The 19,127-nt window shown below is 36.6% G+C and overlaps 2 protein-coding genes across 6 annotated transcripts; both read right to left on the bottom strand.

Moving 5' to 3' along the window:
• Positions 1-1,995: 1,995 nt before the first annotated feature.
• On the bottom strand, positions 1,996-8,576 carry LOC137734055 (cysteine protease ATG4-like). 5 transcript variants are annotated; one of them, XM_068473311.1, is made up of 10 exons: positions 8,400-8,575; positions 7,891-8,057; positions 7,013-7,522; positions 6,846-6,931; positions 6,458-6,523; positions 5,940-6,319; positions 5,282-5,420; positions 2,668-2,723; positions 2,528-2,598; positions 1,996-2,430 (listed from the first exon to the last, which is right to left on the bottom strand). In XM_068473311.1, the coding sequence occupies exons 3-10, from the start codon at positions 7,470-7,472 to the stop codon at positions 2,213-2,215; spliced, it is 1,476 nt and encodes a 491-aa protein (XP_068329412.1). In that variant the 5' UTR covers positions 7,473-7,522; positions 7,891-8,057; positions 8,400-8,575; the 3' UTR covers positions 1,996-2,212. The 5 variants fall into 5 exon arrangements, with proteins under 5 accessions (XP_068329412.1, XP_068329414.1, XP_068329416.1 ...); XM_068473313.1 differs by having other exon boundaries at positions 7,903-8,057; XM_068473315.1 differs by lacking the exon at positions 7,891-8,057 and having other exon boundaries at positions 5,940-6,235; positions 6,473-6,523; positions 8,400-8,576.
• A 4,159-nt stretch (positions 8,577-12,735) lies between these two features.
• On the bottom strand, positions 12,736-15,146 carry LOC137735362 (hypothetical protein At1g04090-like). The gene is made up of 2 exons (XM_068474786.1): positions 14,912-15,146; positions 12,736-14,608 (listed from the first exon to the last, which is right to left on the bottom strand). The coding sequence occupies exons 1-2, from the start codon at positions 15,024-15,026 to the stop codon at positions 13,023-13,025; spliced, it is 1,701 nt and encodes a 566-aa protein (XP_068330887.1). The 5' UTR covers positions 15,027-15,146; the 3' UTR covers positions 12,736-13,022.
• Between the last annotated feature and the right edge of the window lie 3,981 nt (positions 15,147-19,127).

Below are 19,127 nucleotides of genomic sequence, written 5' to 3'. Positions count from 1 at the left end.
ATTGTAACAATGGTCCTTCAATTTTAATACAATTGGAGAAATAGTCGCTCAAGTTTAATCCAATTAGAGAAATGGTCTCTTAATTTTAACTCAATTATTGCAATAGTCATTCCAACGTGACTCATTTTGACAGAGTTGAATAAAAGGACCATAGTTACACGATTGGATGAGTTAAAAGATCAATGATTATAGATTTTTAGTTAAGTGACCATCGCTCTGATTGAGTTAAAATTAAAAGACCATTGCTACAATTTTCTTTATAACAAATATTGAAATGGTTTTTTAGCCAAAATGGTATCTGAGATTTGCATAACTCTTCATTTTGATCATTGGGATTTGAAATCGGTAGAATTGATCCCTGAATTTATCAACCATCAATCATTTTGGTCATTCTCTAAAATATCTCTATTGAATAAGGATAAAATGACAAAAATACCCTCAAAATTTGTCAAATCATTTGTCCTATTGTTTATTAAATTGATGGTATTTTTTGTCATTTTGAATCTTACTTAACATAATTTTTCACCAAATGACCAAAATGATTAATGGTGGACAATCTCATGATCACTTCTATTGATTTCAAATCTCAAAGACCAAAATGAGGAGTTATGCAAATTTCAGAGACCATTTTGGTTCAAAAAAAACTTACTGAAATTTATGAATCAAATAGGTAATTTGGATTTGACAATCCCGTTCACCTGGAACGCAAAGTCCAGGGAAATCTTGGTCAACAGCCTTGGATAAAAATCCAAGGGTGGAGAAATAAAAGCGTTTTTGTTTTAATATTTTTTTTACTTAAAACAGTTATACTCTCTTTCCGAACTCTCTTTCCTCAACGCATCTCTCTCCAGGTCTGTCTCTCAATGCCATCGCTAGATTCGAGCTGTTGATGACCATTGCCGCCACAGTCAACAAGCTCCGTTGTTAACATAGCTAGATTTGGATAGCAGTAAATAAAGAAATCTTGGACACGACGTTCGTCTTCTCCGTCAATCACCATCGCTTGTCGGTCTCCTTCATTCGTCATTCTTCGTTGGTTGTCGTTCATCGATTTTCGACAGGGCAAAGGTGTGAGGAAAGAGAGAAAAAATGAAGGTAATATTGAATGGCTTATTTTTCTGCAGCGTTGGATTAGATTCAACGATGGTTGACCAAGCTTTTCCCGATAGTTTGATGTAGTAGTAACAGGGAAAGGATCCTCAGCGGATCATTGTTAGGAATTTCGTGATCGTGATCGTTCATTGTACAATCAGTTTTTGTTAAGCATTATTTATTTTTAATTTTTAATTTTGAAATGATTTTTAATCTCATGATGTACCATAAACGGTCATAATCACGAGATCCCTATGATTCATAGGAAAATGATCCAACTATAATCATTTTCCGTAGTAGCAGTAGAGTCACATGTCAAAAGTTGAATAAAAAAAAAAGTAAATAGAAAAAGGTAAGTGGGAAATGTAGGTAGCATTTCTCTTATCATAAATAAAAAAGTAAATTGTAGTAATAGTATCTCAACTATAATTAAATTAGAGCAATAGTCTCTCAACTAAAAATTCATTATCATTGGTTCCTCAACTCATCAAAATGTGTAGTTATGGTCATTTTTGTCAACTTCGTTAGCATTTTGTCAAAATAAATTATGTTGAAAGAGCCATTGCTACAATTAGAGTCTCTCAACTCATCAAAACATGTAGTTATGATCTTTTTTGTCAATTTCGTCAGAATTTTGTCAAAATGATTTATGTTAAAAAAATCATTGCTACAATTGAGTTAAAATTAAGAGACCATTGCTCCACTTAAGTTAAAATTGACAAACCATTTCTCTAATTGAGTTAAAGTTGAGGGACCAATGACAATGAATTTTTAGTTAAGAGATCATAACTGCAAGTTTTGATGAGTCAAGAGACTAATGGTAATGAATTTTTAGTTGAGGGATCATTGCTCCAATTGAGTTAAAGTTAATAAACCATTGCCATAATTTACTCTAAATAAAAAGGCTAGCTAAAAACTTTGGGATTGATAATAATTTAAAGTCATAAGAATCATAATTTTTTTTCTTCGCAAATGTCCAATTCACCCCAACTCCAGGAATAAAGCACGCAATCCAAATGCCAACCAAAAGTGCTCGGATACAACCACGACAGCCCAAAATCACCCACAATGTACAACGTTGTCGAACACCCATATTCATTTCATACCCAGTAAATAGTCATCATAGGAGTTGCCAGTCATCTTCTTGTGCACTTCCATCTGCATCGCTCATGGGCAGAACAGAAAATGAATCATCGTTTTCTACTGCACCATCACCCAACGCATCACTGTGGTTAACCGGCCTGGGAAAACTATGTGTCTGAGTCACAGTAAACAGTGGAGCACCATTTGATTCATCTGCCAGCTTGGAGGCTCGAAAACAAAAATCATTAAGATCATCTGCCAGCCATGAAACAATACTAAGTACATCAACTTAACTAAAAGTACATAAACCAACGTTTGCAAAAATACGAATTCAGCAGAGTGACCAGCAAACCTCTGTCACGACAATAAAATCCAATCGCCAAGGATGGATCAATCAATTCAAGGGGAATGTGCCGTATAACACTGCAAATTACCAGTAGTTAGTATTAAACACCCAATTCAATGAAGACAGGTAGTCTTAAAGAATCTTACTTGCAGTGGTAGGATAAAGTATCAGCCTCCAAATCATCCCTTCTGATATTGATTACCTGGCACAACCAATGACAAAAAACCAGTCTGCCATGAACAATAGGACAGCTAATGTAATAATTCAAAACATTATCACAAGTATCCAACCTAAATAAGAACAAATAAAAACCCCTGTAACAAGAACATTCCAATGTAATTAATAATTATCACTCCATATGCTTCATGTGGTACCATATACCACAGCCAGTCCAAATCCCAGATAAATGTGGGGCCAACATGTGTTAGATGAAGTCATTGCAGATAGTAGTGAGCGAGAAAAGTGGGGGAACTTGAAACTGTTAAGTACATTTTACCTATTATATTTCCATCACTTTACAGTCTATTATTCAACTCATTTAATGTCAAAAGGGTAAATTTGAAATTTCATACACTGGATTATAGACGAACTGGATCTATGAGATGAGTGGAACATTTCCTACTAGTGATGCGCTGCATCACATCCAAGTGTAGTGAAAAAGAGGGAGTGGTTGTCTAAGGTGTTCCCGGAAGCACCACAGTGGCACCAATTGTGTTGTGTAGACATAGAATTTAACAGACATCTTGCAGGTAAAGAGACTAGTCCAGGAAAGTAGAATATTTTTGAAGACCTGGAATACAGGAACTTTCACGGGTAAAAAGAGAATTCTAGATAGGCATGGTGTTAGGAGGCAAATCAAGCAAAAGCTTGTTTGCTAGACTCTATACCGGTGAAACAAACTCTAGATAGACTGAGTTTATTGGACAGAAACTTCAACATACAACAAGAGAAAAAGAAAGGAACAATTTGGATAGTAGAGTTGTTTCTTATTAGGAATAACTTGAAGGGAATATTCCAATAATACTAGAAGATAAAAACTCATATAAGACAGAAATGGCATCTGAATTAAGAGAACAATAATATGAGGCATGAAATGGCTTATAAATCCCGTAGGATAAATAACAGCTACAAGATCAACTCGTAGAAATTAGACTATTGCAGCTTTCCAATCAGAAAAGTCCCCAAGAAAGAACACATCATGTAGACAGCCATTACTGATGCCTGTAGTAGCCCAAAATCTGACAGTCTCCCAAAGCTTTCACACCTGGAACTTAAAGACCTACACTAGAATTTGAACAAAATCCTAAACCATACGAGTCTACTTTAGGAATATAATATTGACATTGAAATTAACTTGTTTCATGCCGATTTAAGACTCGTATTCAAATTTGAACACCACCCTAATCTCGTCAGTCACTAAAACAACCTATATGCATGATAGGCACTTGAGTCTTACATTGAATTTGGGCAAAACCCCTAATTGGAGAAGTCTGATCAGTCACTAAAACATCCTAATTTTATAAATTTTTATTTTGGGAACATAATGAAGAATTGAAATTAACTTGATTGATGCTGATTTTTATACTATTTTCAATTTTCTAAGATGCGGACAGAATGCATGCAGAGTTTCAAAGCTTGAATTATTCTGCAATTCATCTTGGTTCCTATTTAATCTGCATCCCACATAAACCATTCTCTACCGCAAATTCCCTAGGTTCTTGTCTAGACACTGACGAACGAGAATCCACGTTTGCATTTTGCCCATTCGCATCTTCCCTAACCGAAGCAACAATATGTTTAAGCTGTTTCCCAATCAACTCATTGAGCGCCTTCTTATTGCCCACACAACCTTTAGACAAACCCTCAACCGTAGATGAATGTCTTGCTTTGATATTACTGTACTTGAAGAAAAAAAAGAAATTTGAAAGAACGGAGGATGAATAAGCTCTATTTACCAATCTGTTGTAAGACAACATATGCCATGTTGATGCTGGCCTTCAGCTAGTAAAAAGTTTAGGAAACAGAATTACACTGAGGAACAGAGAACAATTTGGGAAAACAGACTTGTGTTTGGACTTGGGCTTTCTTAACCAAGGTGTTGCTACTGCATCAGATATTATGCCAGATAATAGAGAACATGATCTTCAACCAAGCACACTAAGGTGGTTTGCTCGATTTAGACATGTACAACAACATAAAAATGCTTGGTATACGAGTGACTTTATTCAAATAGAGAATATTGGCAGAAGAGGAAGCCCAAAAGTATTGTGTGGGCGGACGGACATGAATTTGCAAACTTGAGTGAGGCGATAGTCCTCGATTGAGTGGAATACAACAAAGGATTCATACAGTCCACACCTCATGAGGAGCTCTAGTCACCTACACAAATTGAATCAATAATACAGATTTTCCAAGCTGATGCAATTGCCATAGAGTTTAGCAGCATTACTCTCCACAGTTAGTTCTAGAAAATCCACAATCAAGGAAAACGACAACCATGAGTGCATTTGGAATGGGAGACAACTGGATGTCACCCAAATTATGACTAGACACTAATCCATCCTAACCTATATGTCTTTAGTATGAGATTTATTCAAAATTCATCAGAGTATTTGTTTCACATAAGCCATACAACTTCTTTGCCATTTGAAGGACAATTTGCTCGTTGAACAATGCAGATTTTCAGATTATTAGCTTTTATTTTGGTTGAAAACATACAAAGATATCCGAATGAGAAGTATTTAAAAAGAAATTCCATACCGGCTGAACTTCATGGGGATCAAGGTAAAGTGCTTTTTCATCCTGCACACCAATAATGTAAGTTGATGCACCAGGTTTTCCACCCATGATGCCAAGACTTTGGGGAAAGGTGAATGTCGCCCGCAACGATGGAATGTACCTGATTATAATTTTTATTTTATTTTATCAGAAACAATATTTTATTAAAGAGCTTGTAATCACAAAACAAAAATTAGTGAACCAAAGGTCCACCAACAAAATGGTACAACCCTTAGGAAAAAGAATGAAAAATAAAATCCATCATAAACCTCTTACTTTGTAATACAACTCTAAACTATCCTAAAGCAGCACCTGATAATCAATTAATGATCCCATTTAAGTAACATAAATGGTCTAAAATTTAGATGTTTGGAGTTATGAATTTCACTAATTTTATAATTCCCTATGTCATCTAGGCTCCAAGTTAACTTTATGGTTCGGTGAGACATTTAAGCTTACAGTTTTGGGAAAGGACTTCCTAAATTCTTAATCTAACAACGTAAGAAAAAGGAAACAACAAAAGCTAAATAACACTAACTCAAATTGCTAGACAACAAATAAAATGACCAAATACCTCCCGCGTCAGCAACTCAGCATATATCAATCATAATCATCCGTATACTATAAATAAAAGAAGCACCTGGGGTTGACTTTTTCAAGTCCAAGAACCAAAGGAACCAATAAAAGAATAGGCGTCCAATCAACTTGGCCTCTTGAGAACTCCAAACAGTGTCTAGAAGCATCTTCAATGCAGACTACTGGGGCTCCACCTCGCTCCCCATCTTCGTCCCCGGAAACAATATAAACAGCCATTGGAAGTGGCTGATCATCAAGGTCAGTTACTTCTCTCCTACATCGTACTAGAGTCTCCCAAGTGCGGCACATGGCATATGGGCCAACCCATGATCCGGCAGCGAGTTCATAAGCCTTTCCAGCCTGAAGAAGATTGTGGATGGAGAAAGTTGATGTTTCGGAATCACCAAAATGATACAAGATCTCAATATATGCTTCATCTAAAGGCTGCATAACAGAGGTATAAAAAAACATGTATGACCAATCAGATTCCTGAATGTGATTTAAGAAAATATATGTAAAGGGGTAAGATGTGAACTGCAAATATTTTAAGGCAAAACTATATCACAGAAAAAACAATCCTACCTCACCCAACTTTACCTTGTGCAAGGGCCTTCTCCAAGATCTTCCCAATCTATGGAAAAGCATCGCCTGTAAAAATATACTCTAGTCATTCACTACTTTTTTTTTTTTTTTTTTTAAGAAGAAGAAGAAACAAAATATTATTGCATATGACAACAAAATTACAAAAAAAGTGGACAAGATGTCCACAAAATAAAAAATAAAGGCACACAAAAAATCAGCAAGCACAATCCCCCTATAAGTAAAGCATCTATGAAGACACCAAAAAGTTATCTAATTGCAAGGACCGAAGCCATGATCAAGAAACCTTAACAATAACATTCACACATGTACCAGTTATTAACCACATAAGAATGCAAGAACCCAAAATGGATAAAACACTGTACCATACCTGGGCTACAAGCATCTGACTACTCCGAAGCATGCAACCCCAATTTACATCACTAGTGTACTTTGAATCTCCAATAGCCTCAAATCCTAGAAATAAATATGTACAAGTTGATTTTTATCCACAAAGTCATAAGTGCTAAAGTTAAAAATGGTGTTTGCAAGCCAAACCTTTACGATATGTCATCAAAATTCTTGATGAGAAATCCTGTTCAAATGCTCCTAATCCATTATCAATAGGTGCATCTCCAGAGGAATCATCTTGTGAGACCTTATAGCACACACCAAGAAGCCATATGTCACTAGCAGAAGAAATTCCAGTCCTTCTGGATCCAAGTACACGCTCGTGAATTCTCCTCATAGATCCAATAGTCACAGCTTTCCTCACAGCTGCTGTCCATCCATTCTTTCTAGAGTGACCTTCCTTCTTTTCAGTAATTGATGACTCACTATGTGTTTCGAAGATTGAGAAAGCAGACGCAAAGAAGTTTGACCACAGGGATGCCTTATCGTGCTTACTGTCCCTAGATCCTGAATCTGAACAAGCAGACGATGAACCTCTATCTGTTGAATCTGTTGAACTTTTAGAAGAACATTTCGACGCAACAGCCGTCTCACAAAAACCCTTCATCAGCTAGTCATGAAGCATCATATAATGCTAAACTTGCTCGCACAAGCAACCTGAGTTTTAAGCATCCATCTCAGTCCAGCGGTAAAAGAAGCAGCAAGTTCCAAAGAAAACCAAAATGAATAAATAAAGAAGCATGTATACGGCAAGTTATGTGTAATAATATTATTCAAGAACTAAGGCGGAATTTTTCAATCCTCAAATTGAAGTATTCAATTGTAGGCGAGAATGTCAAAGAATCCATCAATATAGCCTAGGAAAAAGACACAGAGGAAGCAAGCAAGTATAATTAATTTGCAATTAATCATGCAAACCAGTAATTGATCAATCGAGATTAAGGAAACAACAAAGGATGGAATTGCCGACCAATCAATCAATTTCTCAACCTCAAATCAATAGGTAAGATTAAAAACATACGTACTTGCATGCATACATTAGCTCGAAATTAGCTCGAAATGACACAAAAACTGTCTCCAACCAAGGGCTAGGCCAAAGGGCTTGTAGGTCCCACCGGGCCAAAACCACCAAATCAGGCCAGCGTGCTGGCCATCTCCAGCCAGCCACCCAGCCCGATGCAGCCAATCTGAACTGTTTCATGAACTCAAGCTCAAACAAGTGGAAAATTCAATCGAAAAATCGAGCCAGCCAATCTTAACAAACCATCCAATTGAAATCACACTGTAGTTTACAAAATTAGGCGGTTTTTTATGACATCACAATTCTAATCTATGCTTCAATTTAAATACAGAGAAGGATAGATTTCTAAATTTACAAGAAAAGAACAAAAATTAGGGACATTCAAGAGAAACCCATTAAATTGGAGCATAAATACAGCTTAAATTCAAAAAAATAGGAACATGCATAAATAATTAAATTTATTAAAGATGAAAATCGAAACAATGGTTTGAGAAAAGGAAAAGAGAGACGGACCAGAAGATTTGGGGTGTCTCTGAGGAAACTTGATGCGAGGTATCCTCTTCATCGCCTGGGCTCCACCCATCTCTCTCTCTCTTCTGTAGCACCAGTTCCTCCGGAGATGACGATTGGCTAAAATCTTCCACCAGCGATTTGTTTGACAACTAAGGATGAACAGTGATGGGTATACCGTTTATTCAATTACTGGTAAATGGTTATGCAGGCACAAGTATAACCATTTACCTGTTTTTGAACCTGTTTACCTTTTTTTTTTTTTTTTTACCCATTTACCTCTTTTTCACTCATTTACATTTTTTTTTAACAACTTGAAAATTACCAAAAAAAAAGTTGTCTTAATTTTCATTTTCTGACAATTAAACATTACTATAGGTACATTTTAGCATACATTTCCCTATTTTAATCATTTAAATCCTCATACAGTTCCAATGATTGAAATAATAGTTTATGAACGATATTTTTCTGCTACATCCAAACAAGTCTTTAATTATAAATCATATGATTACAAAGTAAATTAAAATAGGGAAATGGGTAATAACAGTCTTTAATTGAAATAATAGGGTTTTTATTTTTTTTAATTTTACATATATTAAATTAAATAAGTAAATGGATACCCGTTATAACCGCGGATATTACCCATAACCGATGGATACTAGTTATAACCATGAGTAATACCTATAACCGTCCATTTAAATTTCATAGATAAACGGTTATACTCATAACCGTTTATTCATCTAAACGGTTACCCATAACCGCAACCGTGAACTTTAATTTTTTTCAATAATTTTCAAATGACCACCTCTTTCAATAATTTTCCAATATGTTCGAAAATCTTATTTTAATATGGTAGTTTAATTTAATTAATTATATTAATTTAATTAAAATAATAAATTATGTTTGACCCATGACCCTTTGGCCCCCTCAGTTGAAGGTGGTTTTTTGTCACAGTGCTACGTTTGGCCTATGGCCATTTGGCCCTTTCGATTGGCGATGGTATGAAATATGGTATGACACTATTCATTAATGCCATCTCCAGAGGCTCGTTTTAGCCCTACAACCCTCAAAGAAATTAATATTTTAATGAACAGTGTCAAACCATATTTCTTACCATCTCCAACCAAAGGGCTAAAGGGTCATAGGCCAAATATAGCCATGTGACAAAAAATCATCTCCAAACGAGGGGGCCAAAGGGCTATAGGTGTAATGGCGTGCATTGGCTCTTTTTTTTTTTTTTTTTTTTTTATTCTTTCTTTTGTCCTTATCATTAAATAAAATTATTATATAATTTTTTTGTTAAAATTTAAAGTTTTGAAGTCATTTTCATTAATTTTTCTTTTATTTTTTTATTTGATGATTCAACATGCTGTATAACGTCGTTTTTTCTTTGTATGTTCTTAGTTTATTCTTGGTTTTATTTTCATGTCGTCATTTATTTAGGTAAATTGTGTAAAGGGGTGTGGCAAAGAGTATCTATATACTATGTGTTTTTCTCAATACACACAATGCAAAAGTTGTTCAGTTATGTCTCTCAGATTAAAAAGACAAAAATCCTAAGCCAAAACACCTTAGTGCCGTCCATTTTACGCTGATCCAAGTGAGAGATTTGCTAGCACATTTAAATCGATCACTCCATCATTGGTTGCTATTGTATTAGTGTGGATACTTTTAGAAGCTCAACGCTTGCAGAGCTTCGCGTGATCAACCATGCAGAGGAAGATTGCAACCATGAAAAGGAATATTGAATAGTGGGTGATCCAATCACGCGGCATGCACGTGGCTAGAGATTCAAGTAAGTTAATCTCTTCTCTTTCTTTGTTTGTTGATTTATCAATTACAACGAACCAAATATATAAATGGGATAACATATTGCATGTTAGTTTTTGTTGCGTGTGATTATTTGAATTGAATTAATCCCAATAATATGCGCAAAAACCCAACACGAGTGATGCATATCAAGATCTTGTAACACTGCATCAATATCTACGTAACCGAAGTGTAGTGGATGATTCAAATGCCCATTTTGCCCTTCGTAATAATTTGATAACACATGTAGTATGAACATGCACAAGAGGCTAAGTTTTGTGTTTGTAGCATTTAACTAACTAAATTGTAATACCCTTGCAATTTAGGCATGTTGTTTGTTTATGTTTTCGGTTTAGCTCTCTAAGCTACCAATGTCATTTCAATATGTAGTGTGTTTTTATTTTGAAATTGATAAAAGTAAGCCATTTTAGTAGAACATCTCATATCATTTTATGTTTAAGGGAAGGGATCCCCAATTTTTTTTTTTTTTTATAAAAATAAGGATTAGTTGAGGGGTCCACACCACATCAAACTTTAACGATCCGAACCGTCTATTTTTCAAATTGAATTGAATTGAAATTTGTTCTTTATATGTAAGTGGTTTCAGATTGAATTGAATTTTTGCAAGGATGATCTATGAATCGTGACTTACAAAATAGACGGTTCAAATCGTTGAAATTCGATGTGGAGTGGGCCTCATAATCCCCAATTTTTTTTTCAAAAAATGGGGATCCCTTTGCATAAAGGGCCTATATATGTGTATATATATATATAGTAGCCTCGTAGAGTATATATAAAGCCACCATTGAAGATGCTCGAGGACGGTGATGTCGTTGTGAGACCCCGTAGGAGTTCCGAACAAGGCTACAACGTCTAGAAAAACAGTAGGTGTCTTTTTATAACCACTAAAAGCCATGGCCTATGTGGTAGAGCAATTCTTCCACTCCTAATACCTGTAGTTGATGCCGCCCAACATCCCATTCGATTTTGGTCTTATTTGTACCATACTTCATCAATCTCAAAACTACCGAGCACCGGTTAACTTCATATCTTCAAGGACCCACTGAAGGATTCATGATGGGGCACCCCTGCTGAAGCATAAGAATTCATCTCCAATCAAGAGACCAATCACAACACGACACGTGTCAACATTAGAATAAAACTCTTAGAGTCTCACATCGACCGCAAACAAAAGTGAGCGACTCTCCTCAACTATAAAAAAAAAAAAAAAAAAAAAAAAAAAAATCATTCTCCTACAATTAATCCCTAATGTCATTATTGTATTTAAACTCGTCATTAGAACTCGCTAATGATGATAATGCTTGAACCTATGCATTGTGTAAACTCTTCACTATTAATAAGAATTCCTCTACCCCGTGTACTTAGCCCAACTTAGGGTGAACCACGTACATTTTGTATTTGCTTCCATATCTCTATCTCTTTATATATTATCCTCACTAGGTGAACGGAGCAACCTTGCGAAAGTCACAAACTTAAGGTTTTACGTTGTTCCAAAAGTCCATCCGATTTTATGCATCAACAAGTCCAGTTTACCGCTCATACTAGAACCGAAATGGATATCTCTACAGTTTGGTTTGGTTTTTAGGTTACATAATTAGTTATGCATGTCCCAATTTATAGGTTCAATATTATGGTTTGTGTCGTACTAGGTTACATACTTCCCATTTACTTGTAGGGTGTGTTTATTGCACCGGACTATTCCGGATTGGACTAGTTTTAGGGATTAAGCTGGACTAGTTTAGACTAGACTAAATTGGACTAACTTAATGAAACTTTTGGTGCAATGTTGGACTAAGAAGCTGGACTAACAAATGGAAAAAAAGGGCATCTTCTTCGCAAATTGCTGGTGCTCCTTTGCACCTTGGAAATTGCAGAACTTCGAATAACAAATGCTTAACCCAAATTCCAGAGAAATCAGAAATCGTTCAATTTGATTAGAACCAATTGGCATCCCAGAAAACCCACAAATCCAGCCTCCCTTCACAAACGAAACGAAACGAATTCACATATTCCATCAAATGAGACTTCAAAGAACAGAACAAGTAAAGTAAAAAAAAAAAAAAAAAAAAAAAAAAAAGGAGGGGGAGAGAGAGAGAGAGATCTGTGGTGGTTTGGACCGGTGGTGTGATCTTGCCAGAGTTTGGTGAGTGTAGGACGCGACGCGAAAAAGAAAGCAGGGAAGGACGCGACGCGAAGAAGAACGCAACGAGGGTCTTTGCAGTCCATGCTATGGCCCTTTAGTGAGAGAGTTAGTAAACGCAAGTCCCCTTCAATCCCATTAAACATAGTCCCACTGTGTAACAAACAAACGCACATGTAATGGACAAAGAGGCCTTACCAGTGTTGGAGAACTAAACCAAATTTCAGCTATTGAGTTAAGAGTCACGAATATGGATTAATAAAAGATAGAAGTCCTAGAGGTGTGATGATTGAGATTACTATAGAGTCAGTTATTTCTCTACATGTTTCAGTTACAAAGTTGTTCTTAATTAGCTAAATAAATTATGATGTATTGTATTGGCTATAAAAGCCATGCACTGTTATATAGTTTTTATAATATGTGAAGAAATAAAAATGTTTTCACATTAAAAGCGTCTCCCTTCTCCACTACACCAAGTTTTAATTAAGATTTCTCCCTTCCTCCTACAACTGCGCAAAGTTTTAATTAAGATTTTTCTCCCTTCCTCCTGCAACTAGTAGTAGACTAATTGGTGAAAGGCAACAAACGAATTCATTTGATCATGTAGAACGAATCCCCTTAAATTATACATACAACATATATAATTAACTGAAGTCTCATTTTTCATCGCCAGTCCAGTTGTTCTTCATCTTGGGACCAGTAGGCCCTTCTTCCCCTAACACTTCATTTGGTAGACTCTTTACGAATTTCTCAAATGCAGATTTGAGCTTTCCGGGCAAAAGTTTCTCCACCTTTTTTAGCTCGTCAGTAATGTCATAACTAAGTTTTGGACCCCATTCCCGACAGTAGTTGAGCCATGGCGGCTCGGATATAGCGGAGCCCAAATAGTCAGCTGCAATGATTATAGGCTGCCTTCGTCCAGTGTCCAATACCATCTTACTCTTGGCAGCATCATTCCTAATTCCTATTTCTCCAGTGCCTTGCAATACAAGTCCTGGCTTGGCATAAAAAGCATGGCCGTGCAAAGATGCATAGGTCACGGCTTTGTTCCCTCCACCATTCTGAAACTCAAGCTCAGAAGCGTCCACCCATATGCCCCCGCTGTGCTGCGAGAAGTAGACCTTCCAGAGTTCCCCAGTAAAATTGCTGACTCGTAGGGTCACGTGCTCCCAGTCGCCAACATGTTCACCAATTTTCCCCAGGGAGATATTCAGAAACTCAACTTTGGCCCTGGCGGGGCCATTGAAAGGGTAGAACACCCATATAGCGATGTCAGTAAATGTTGAGCCCAGCATGGGCTTTATATGTGCATAAACCTGAGAGCTGGGTAGATCTCCTTTTTTCACTCTTTCATTGGCGCTTTTGTCGACGGGTAGGTCCAACCAATAGGAGCCGTCATTTGAGCCACCTTGGGGAAGGTTGGAGCCAGTTGCTTCGATCGCAATGGGTTTTAAATCATCGTCTTTCTTGTACAGAAGGGCCCCATTGGTGAAAAACCAACCCACCGAAGAAGGGAGGTATACTTCATCTGGATGGAAGTATATAAATGGAGAGTAAGCTTCAAGTAATGCCTCAATTTGAGTTAGGTTAGGCATAGATACTTGGGGATTAGATATGGCGGCGTTTTTCAAACAAGCCACAGTTGACAACCCACCATTTTGTTGAGCAGCTATAAAAGTGCCAGCGGAGACACCCATGGCTTGGGTCCCCCTGTTGCTGGGTCTGACGCTAAAGACATTGAATCCATTGGCATCGCTGGCGGTACCTGGTCCCCAGATCCACGAGTCGGCCTCGCACTCGTCAGTGAGGCTGGAACGAACGCACCTGATTTTATCGAGGGATGGCTTCTCCGGAGAGCTTGTGACAACTAGGCCTATGGCTTTATAACCATCTGAGGCTGTGGGTAACCAGACATAGCCATTGCCATCTTTCTTGATGTTCAAGAACTCGCTGCTCCAAATGAGAGTGAAATCAACTGGTTGCCGCAGCAAGGGCGAAGAAGGGTCATCGTCGTTGTCTTTTGTTGGTTTAGCAGCAAGGGCCCATCCGTAAAGGGGTATGTTGTTGGGTTGGCTGTAGCAGCCAAGCATGTAGAATCCGTGGGGTAGGGGTGAAGGTTCGAAGAAGCTTGCCCCAAGGTTGCCTGGTCCCCCCTCATGAGTAGCCCAAACTTTGTTAAAAGACGATATCTGACACACTAGTAATCCTCCCAGATCGATCATTCCACTTGCGAACCCATCACCTAATAAAATATGATCCATATATCATGTTCATGTACACCGGTAAATATAGATTAATTGGCATTACAACTGGAAAGTATATTATATAAAACTCAGAAATTACAACAACAAAGTCTTGAGGTATATATAATGCGTAGGCGTGTGTGTGTGTGTGTGTGTATAGAGATATAATATATATGGTTCAAGCTTTAACTGGTTATTAAGTTTATACTGCAAATACATTTGAAGAGAGGCCCGATTGCAAATCCTCATTGCAACACATATCAGAACTGTCTAAATAGCTAGAAAGATGAACAAGTACGTACCAGGAGGCCAGCTAGGTAATGGAGAGGGAAGCTTGAACGTGGTTTCGATAGGCAAAGCTTTGGTTTTCTTGAAAACACTCGTTGCTGAAGGTGATAGGGAAAGGCAATTTCCCATTGTTGATGTCTTAAAAGAAATTAAGATTAAATGTCTATAAACAAATTAATGATATAGATAATCTTCATGGGATGGAAGTTTGAAGCACAATAAGTTCAGCACACGGAACCAGAAGCATATTCTGTTTCAATTGAAGGGGGAATGTAAAAATGATGCAAAGAAGAATGGGGATAAAAGGGCCGGCCCTTCCCTTGGATGTAACGTGCAAGCAAGCCAATTTTGGCCACATAAATGCTTCTAAACATCGTTCAACTTGTCTTGTACACCCAAAGTTGCTTTCTCAGGGGAAAACTATTGTCGTGTACTCTCCAACTTCTCATCTCCGTTGGCATTAAAAATGGTCATCCCAACCCTACCACAAATAATGATGATACTCAAGGGATACGATCAACTCATTGTAATTTTGGATGGAAGAATTTATTATTATATTTTTTTCTTAAAAGGGGACTAACTGGTGACTTCAGTACGTTAGTCCATCCTTTTAGAGGCTGAGAAGACTTGCAGAGAAATTTTAGCCTCTCTCACCATCGTGTGATTCATCATAATCAGAAATCAAACTCAGAATGTGTCGTGTGAAATATAAGCCCGAAATTCGTCACTATTTGGACATACAAAGATGTCGTTTGATAACCATATCCTTTTAAGTTTTTTTTTTTTTTTCATTTTTTTTAAATTGAAAATATTTTTGGTAACTAATTTCTGTTAAAAAAAAATGAAAACTACTCTTTTAGAGTGTGCAAAATTTGGATTTCAATTTTCAGCTTTCATTTTCTTTTATAAAAAACCCAAAACTAGTTACCAAAAAAAAATTCATTTAAATAAAAAATAAAAAAATTATCAAGGGGCTGCAAAATTATGTTAAGAATAAATCTCACATTAAAGAAATGAGAGATCTTGCATGTGCTTATAAGTGGTTTGACATTACCTTTATTGGCAATTAATTTTATGATAGACTAACTTCTTCAACTTATACACTTTCTAATATAAGCTTTTAAGGGAATGGATCCCTATTTTTTTTTTATTTTTTATAAAGGAATGGAGATTAATTGTGGGGGCCTATACCACATCAAACTTTAACGATCTAAACTGTCTATTTTTTAAGATGTAACTCATAGATCATCCTTGCAAAATTTTAGCCAAATCAGAAATATTTGAAGCATTTAATTGAGTTCAAAGAAATTTATGAACACTTTGCTCTCTAAGAAATTGAAATTTCATCGTGATAATTAAATAGGCAAATGGTTACAGATTGAATTATTTTTTTGCAAAAAAATCTATGAATCGAGTCTTACAAAATAGATGGTTCGGATCGTTGAGGTTCGATGTTGAGTGAGTCTCGCAAATAATTCTCATTTTTTTAGAAAAATGGGAATCCCTTCCCTTATAAAGTCTGCTTTCTTTTCTAATTTAAGCGGATGAATAACATTAGTGATTTGTATTGGTCAACAAGAAAGATGATAAATTTAATTATTCATGCATGTTCGTATTTTTTTGAATTTAAGCTATATTTATGCTCCAATTTAATGGGTTTTTCTTGAATGTCCCAAATTTCTGTGCTTTTCTTGGAAATTTAGAAATCTATCTTCTTTGTATTTAAATTGAAGCATAGATTAGATTTGTGATGTCATAAAAAAGGCCTAATTTTGTAAAGGGATTTTTTGATATGGGTTCAAAATAACTAAAAATTGGACTTATTTCAAAAGGTGGCCTATAAAATTGGACCTATTTCAAATTTTCCCTTTTGTAAACTACATTGTGATTTCAATTGGATGGTTTGTTAAGATTGGCTGGCTCGATTTTTTGATTGAATTTTCCACTTGTTTGAGCTTGAGTTCATGAAACAGTTCAGAATGGTTGCATCGGGCTGGCTGGAGATGGCCAGCCCGCTGGGCTGATTTGGTGGTTTTGGCCCGGTGGGGTCCACAAGCCCTTTGGCCTAACCCTCGGTTGGAGACGTTTTTCGTGTCATTTCGAGTTAATTTTGGCCCTATGACCCTCTGGCCAAATTGGTTGGAGATGGCCTTAGCTTTGCTCTTTTGACACAAACATTGCACACCCTTAGAGAAATTATCAGATGGTAGACAAGTAATAGTGCCACCAATAGAAAATTTGACTTCTATTCCCACCCCAAAACACTCCAACAGTTGGCCCAAAATTGAGTTATGTATTAAAACTAAAAAATGGGGCCAATTCCGGCCAAGATTTGAGTTTGGGTTAGTGGACTGGCTAACTACGAAGACATTTCATGTGCGGCAATTCCGCCAAGATCTTTTCTTTAGTTGGAGGAAGCATTCGCACGAATCGGGCAGCGTTTAGCGACTTCTTTATCTTAATCTAAACCTTGGGCGCATCTTGACCAACCAATTTCAAACAAGAGGTCTAGGCTTGGGCCACTATTTCGTTGAAATGTTCTATACATCTGCCTTTTCTCCTGGCATTTCTTTAGACAATGACTCTGTTTGTTCCTATTTTCAAATAGTAAATATTTCTCAAAACATGGAGTGCGAATCAAACCCATGCTTGAATTGAGTTTTCTTTTTCAAATTGTGCTATAGCTACACAAGCCCTACCAGGTGCCATAAATTACCTATGGACAGGAAGAATCCTAGAACAAAATGAGAATTAGCTAACCAACTTCTAAGAGAAACAGAATAGGGATTGATCCACTTAAGATAAGATCAATATATAGAGTATATTAAATTGGGGGTCGTATAGGCTCTTCTGAGGGGATGCCACCAGCCCTGGATCTCTTATGGGCTCTAAAGTAGATGTAGCATCAATTCCTCTCTTACTCATGATGTGCAAAGAACTCATGCACCTTACTTCATGAATGGGCAGTCCGAGAGGAAACGAAAGCGATTCGCTTATGAATCTCCTATTGAAGAATTATACTATGATCGCATGTTGTTCTCATGAAGCTAAGATCATTTGCTTGGCGAATGAAGCAGGTCAACCTCTTTTTGGCTTCGGCCCCAAAAACTTTTTATCGCTGGTCAAGCTTTCTACAAATTTGAAGAACTGGCCTTGGTTGTACCTCAATTACCCTAGTGCCCAAAGAATCATCTTACAATAGTGCAATTTAGACCCATTAGTTGCACCTTTTAACAAATATATACCAAGCCAGTGGTGAATCGTCTAAGGCCTTTGATGAAGAAGTTAATCAGCCTCCATTAGGTAGGCATATATGTGAGAATATTCTTATTGCTCAAGAGATTTTTCGATACCAAAAGGTCTATCCAGGACGCATCTCCCTAATTGCATCTCTACACAAGAGTTGGTTGAGCCTTTATTCAACTCATCAATTTCATTGGCTAGTGTAGCGTTGCTCCAACCTAATACTCATTTAGGATGTTCACCGCACATCCCTTCCCTCTTTCGGTTGGGGAGAATGCTCTTGCCTCCTCCTTTTCTAGTTGGTCCCATGAATTCATTCGCTTTTAGTGAATAAGATCGATTCTTACGATCAGAGATTCCACCAGGGATGATACCACAACTTTTAAACCAAATTTGTAAATCAAAAGATGTGGTGGTTGATGATTGGATTATTAAAGTGTTGATTAACGTGCTTATTTCTTATTAGTGACATATCAATTGGTTTACAAATTTAGTTTAAAAATTTAGTCTTCATAGCATTATCCTTTTACAAATGGATAAATTTGTACTTAGAAAATTGGGTGTGAAGATAAAGACATTATGATGAGAGAGGAAATTATAGCTCAAAACGCAGAACTATGGTTATTTTCGTTAACTTCGTCAGAATTTCAGTCAAAATGAATAATGTTAAAAGAATCATTGCTACAATCGGGTTAAAGTTGAGGGACTATTTCTCCAATTTGATTAAAGTTGAGGAACAATTTCTACAACTTTTTCATTTAGTTTCTCATATTTGCCTATTGATTCAGCCTTATGTGCATGACACGTAACTCATTTGACAAAAATTTTAATGAAGTTGACGAAAATGACTATAGCTACACGTTTGAATTATTTAAATGACCAATAACCATGAATTTTTAATCAAGAAATGAAAGTTGAGAGAAAGTATAGAAAAGTCAACAGCTAGAACCAATGAGTTTTCACGGGATACATATCCGTCAAATTGTG

Source organism: Pyrus communis, chromosome 5, assembly GCF_963583255.1.
Source record: "Pyrus communis chromosome 5, drPyrComm1.1, whole genome shotgun sequence".
NCBI lineage: Eukaryota > Viridiplantae > Streptophyta > Magnoliopsida > Rosales > Rosaceae > Pyrus > Pyrus communis.
Note: the sequence above shows the minus strand (reverse complement) of the source record. Positions and strands in the feature narration are given on the sequence as shown.

What these genes read in the sequence shown, in the direction of transcription:
- LOC137734055 (XM_068473311.1), bottom strand. Translation starts at nt 7,472, where the DNA reads ATGAAGGGTTTTTGTGAGACGGCTGTTGCGTCGAAATGTTCTTCTAAA. An exon ending in TTTGATGACATATCGTAAAG is followed by an intron (nt 6,932 to 7,012) that starts GTTTGGCTTGCA and finishes ATTTATTTCTAG; the next exon opens with GATTTGAGGCTATTGGAGAT. An exon ending in ATCCCCATGAAGTTCAGCCG is followed by an intron (nt 2,724 to 5,281) that starts GTATGGAATTTC and finishes TGGTTGTGCCAG; the next exon opens with GTAATCAATATCAGAAGGGA.
- LOC137735362 (XM_068474786.1), bottom strand. Translation starts at nt 15,026, where the DNA reads ATGGGAAATTGCCTTTCCCTATCACCTTCAGCAACGAGTGTTTTCAAG. An exon ending in ATTACCTAGCTGGCCTCCTG is followed by an intron (nt 14,609 to 14,911) that starts GTACGTACTTGT and finishes ATATTTTATTAG; the next exon opens with GTGATGGGTTCGCAAGTGGA.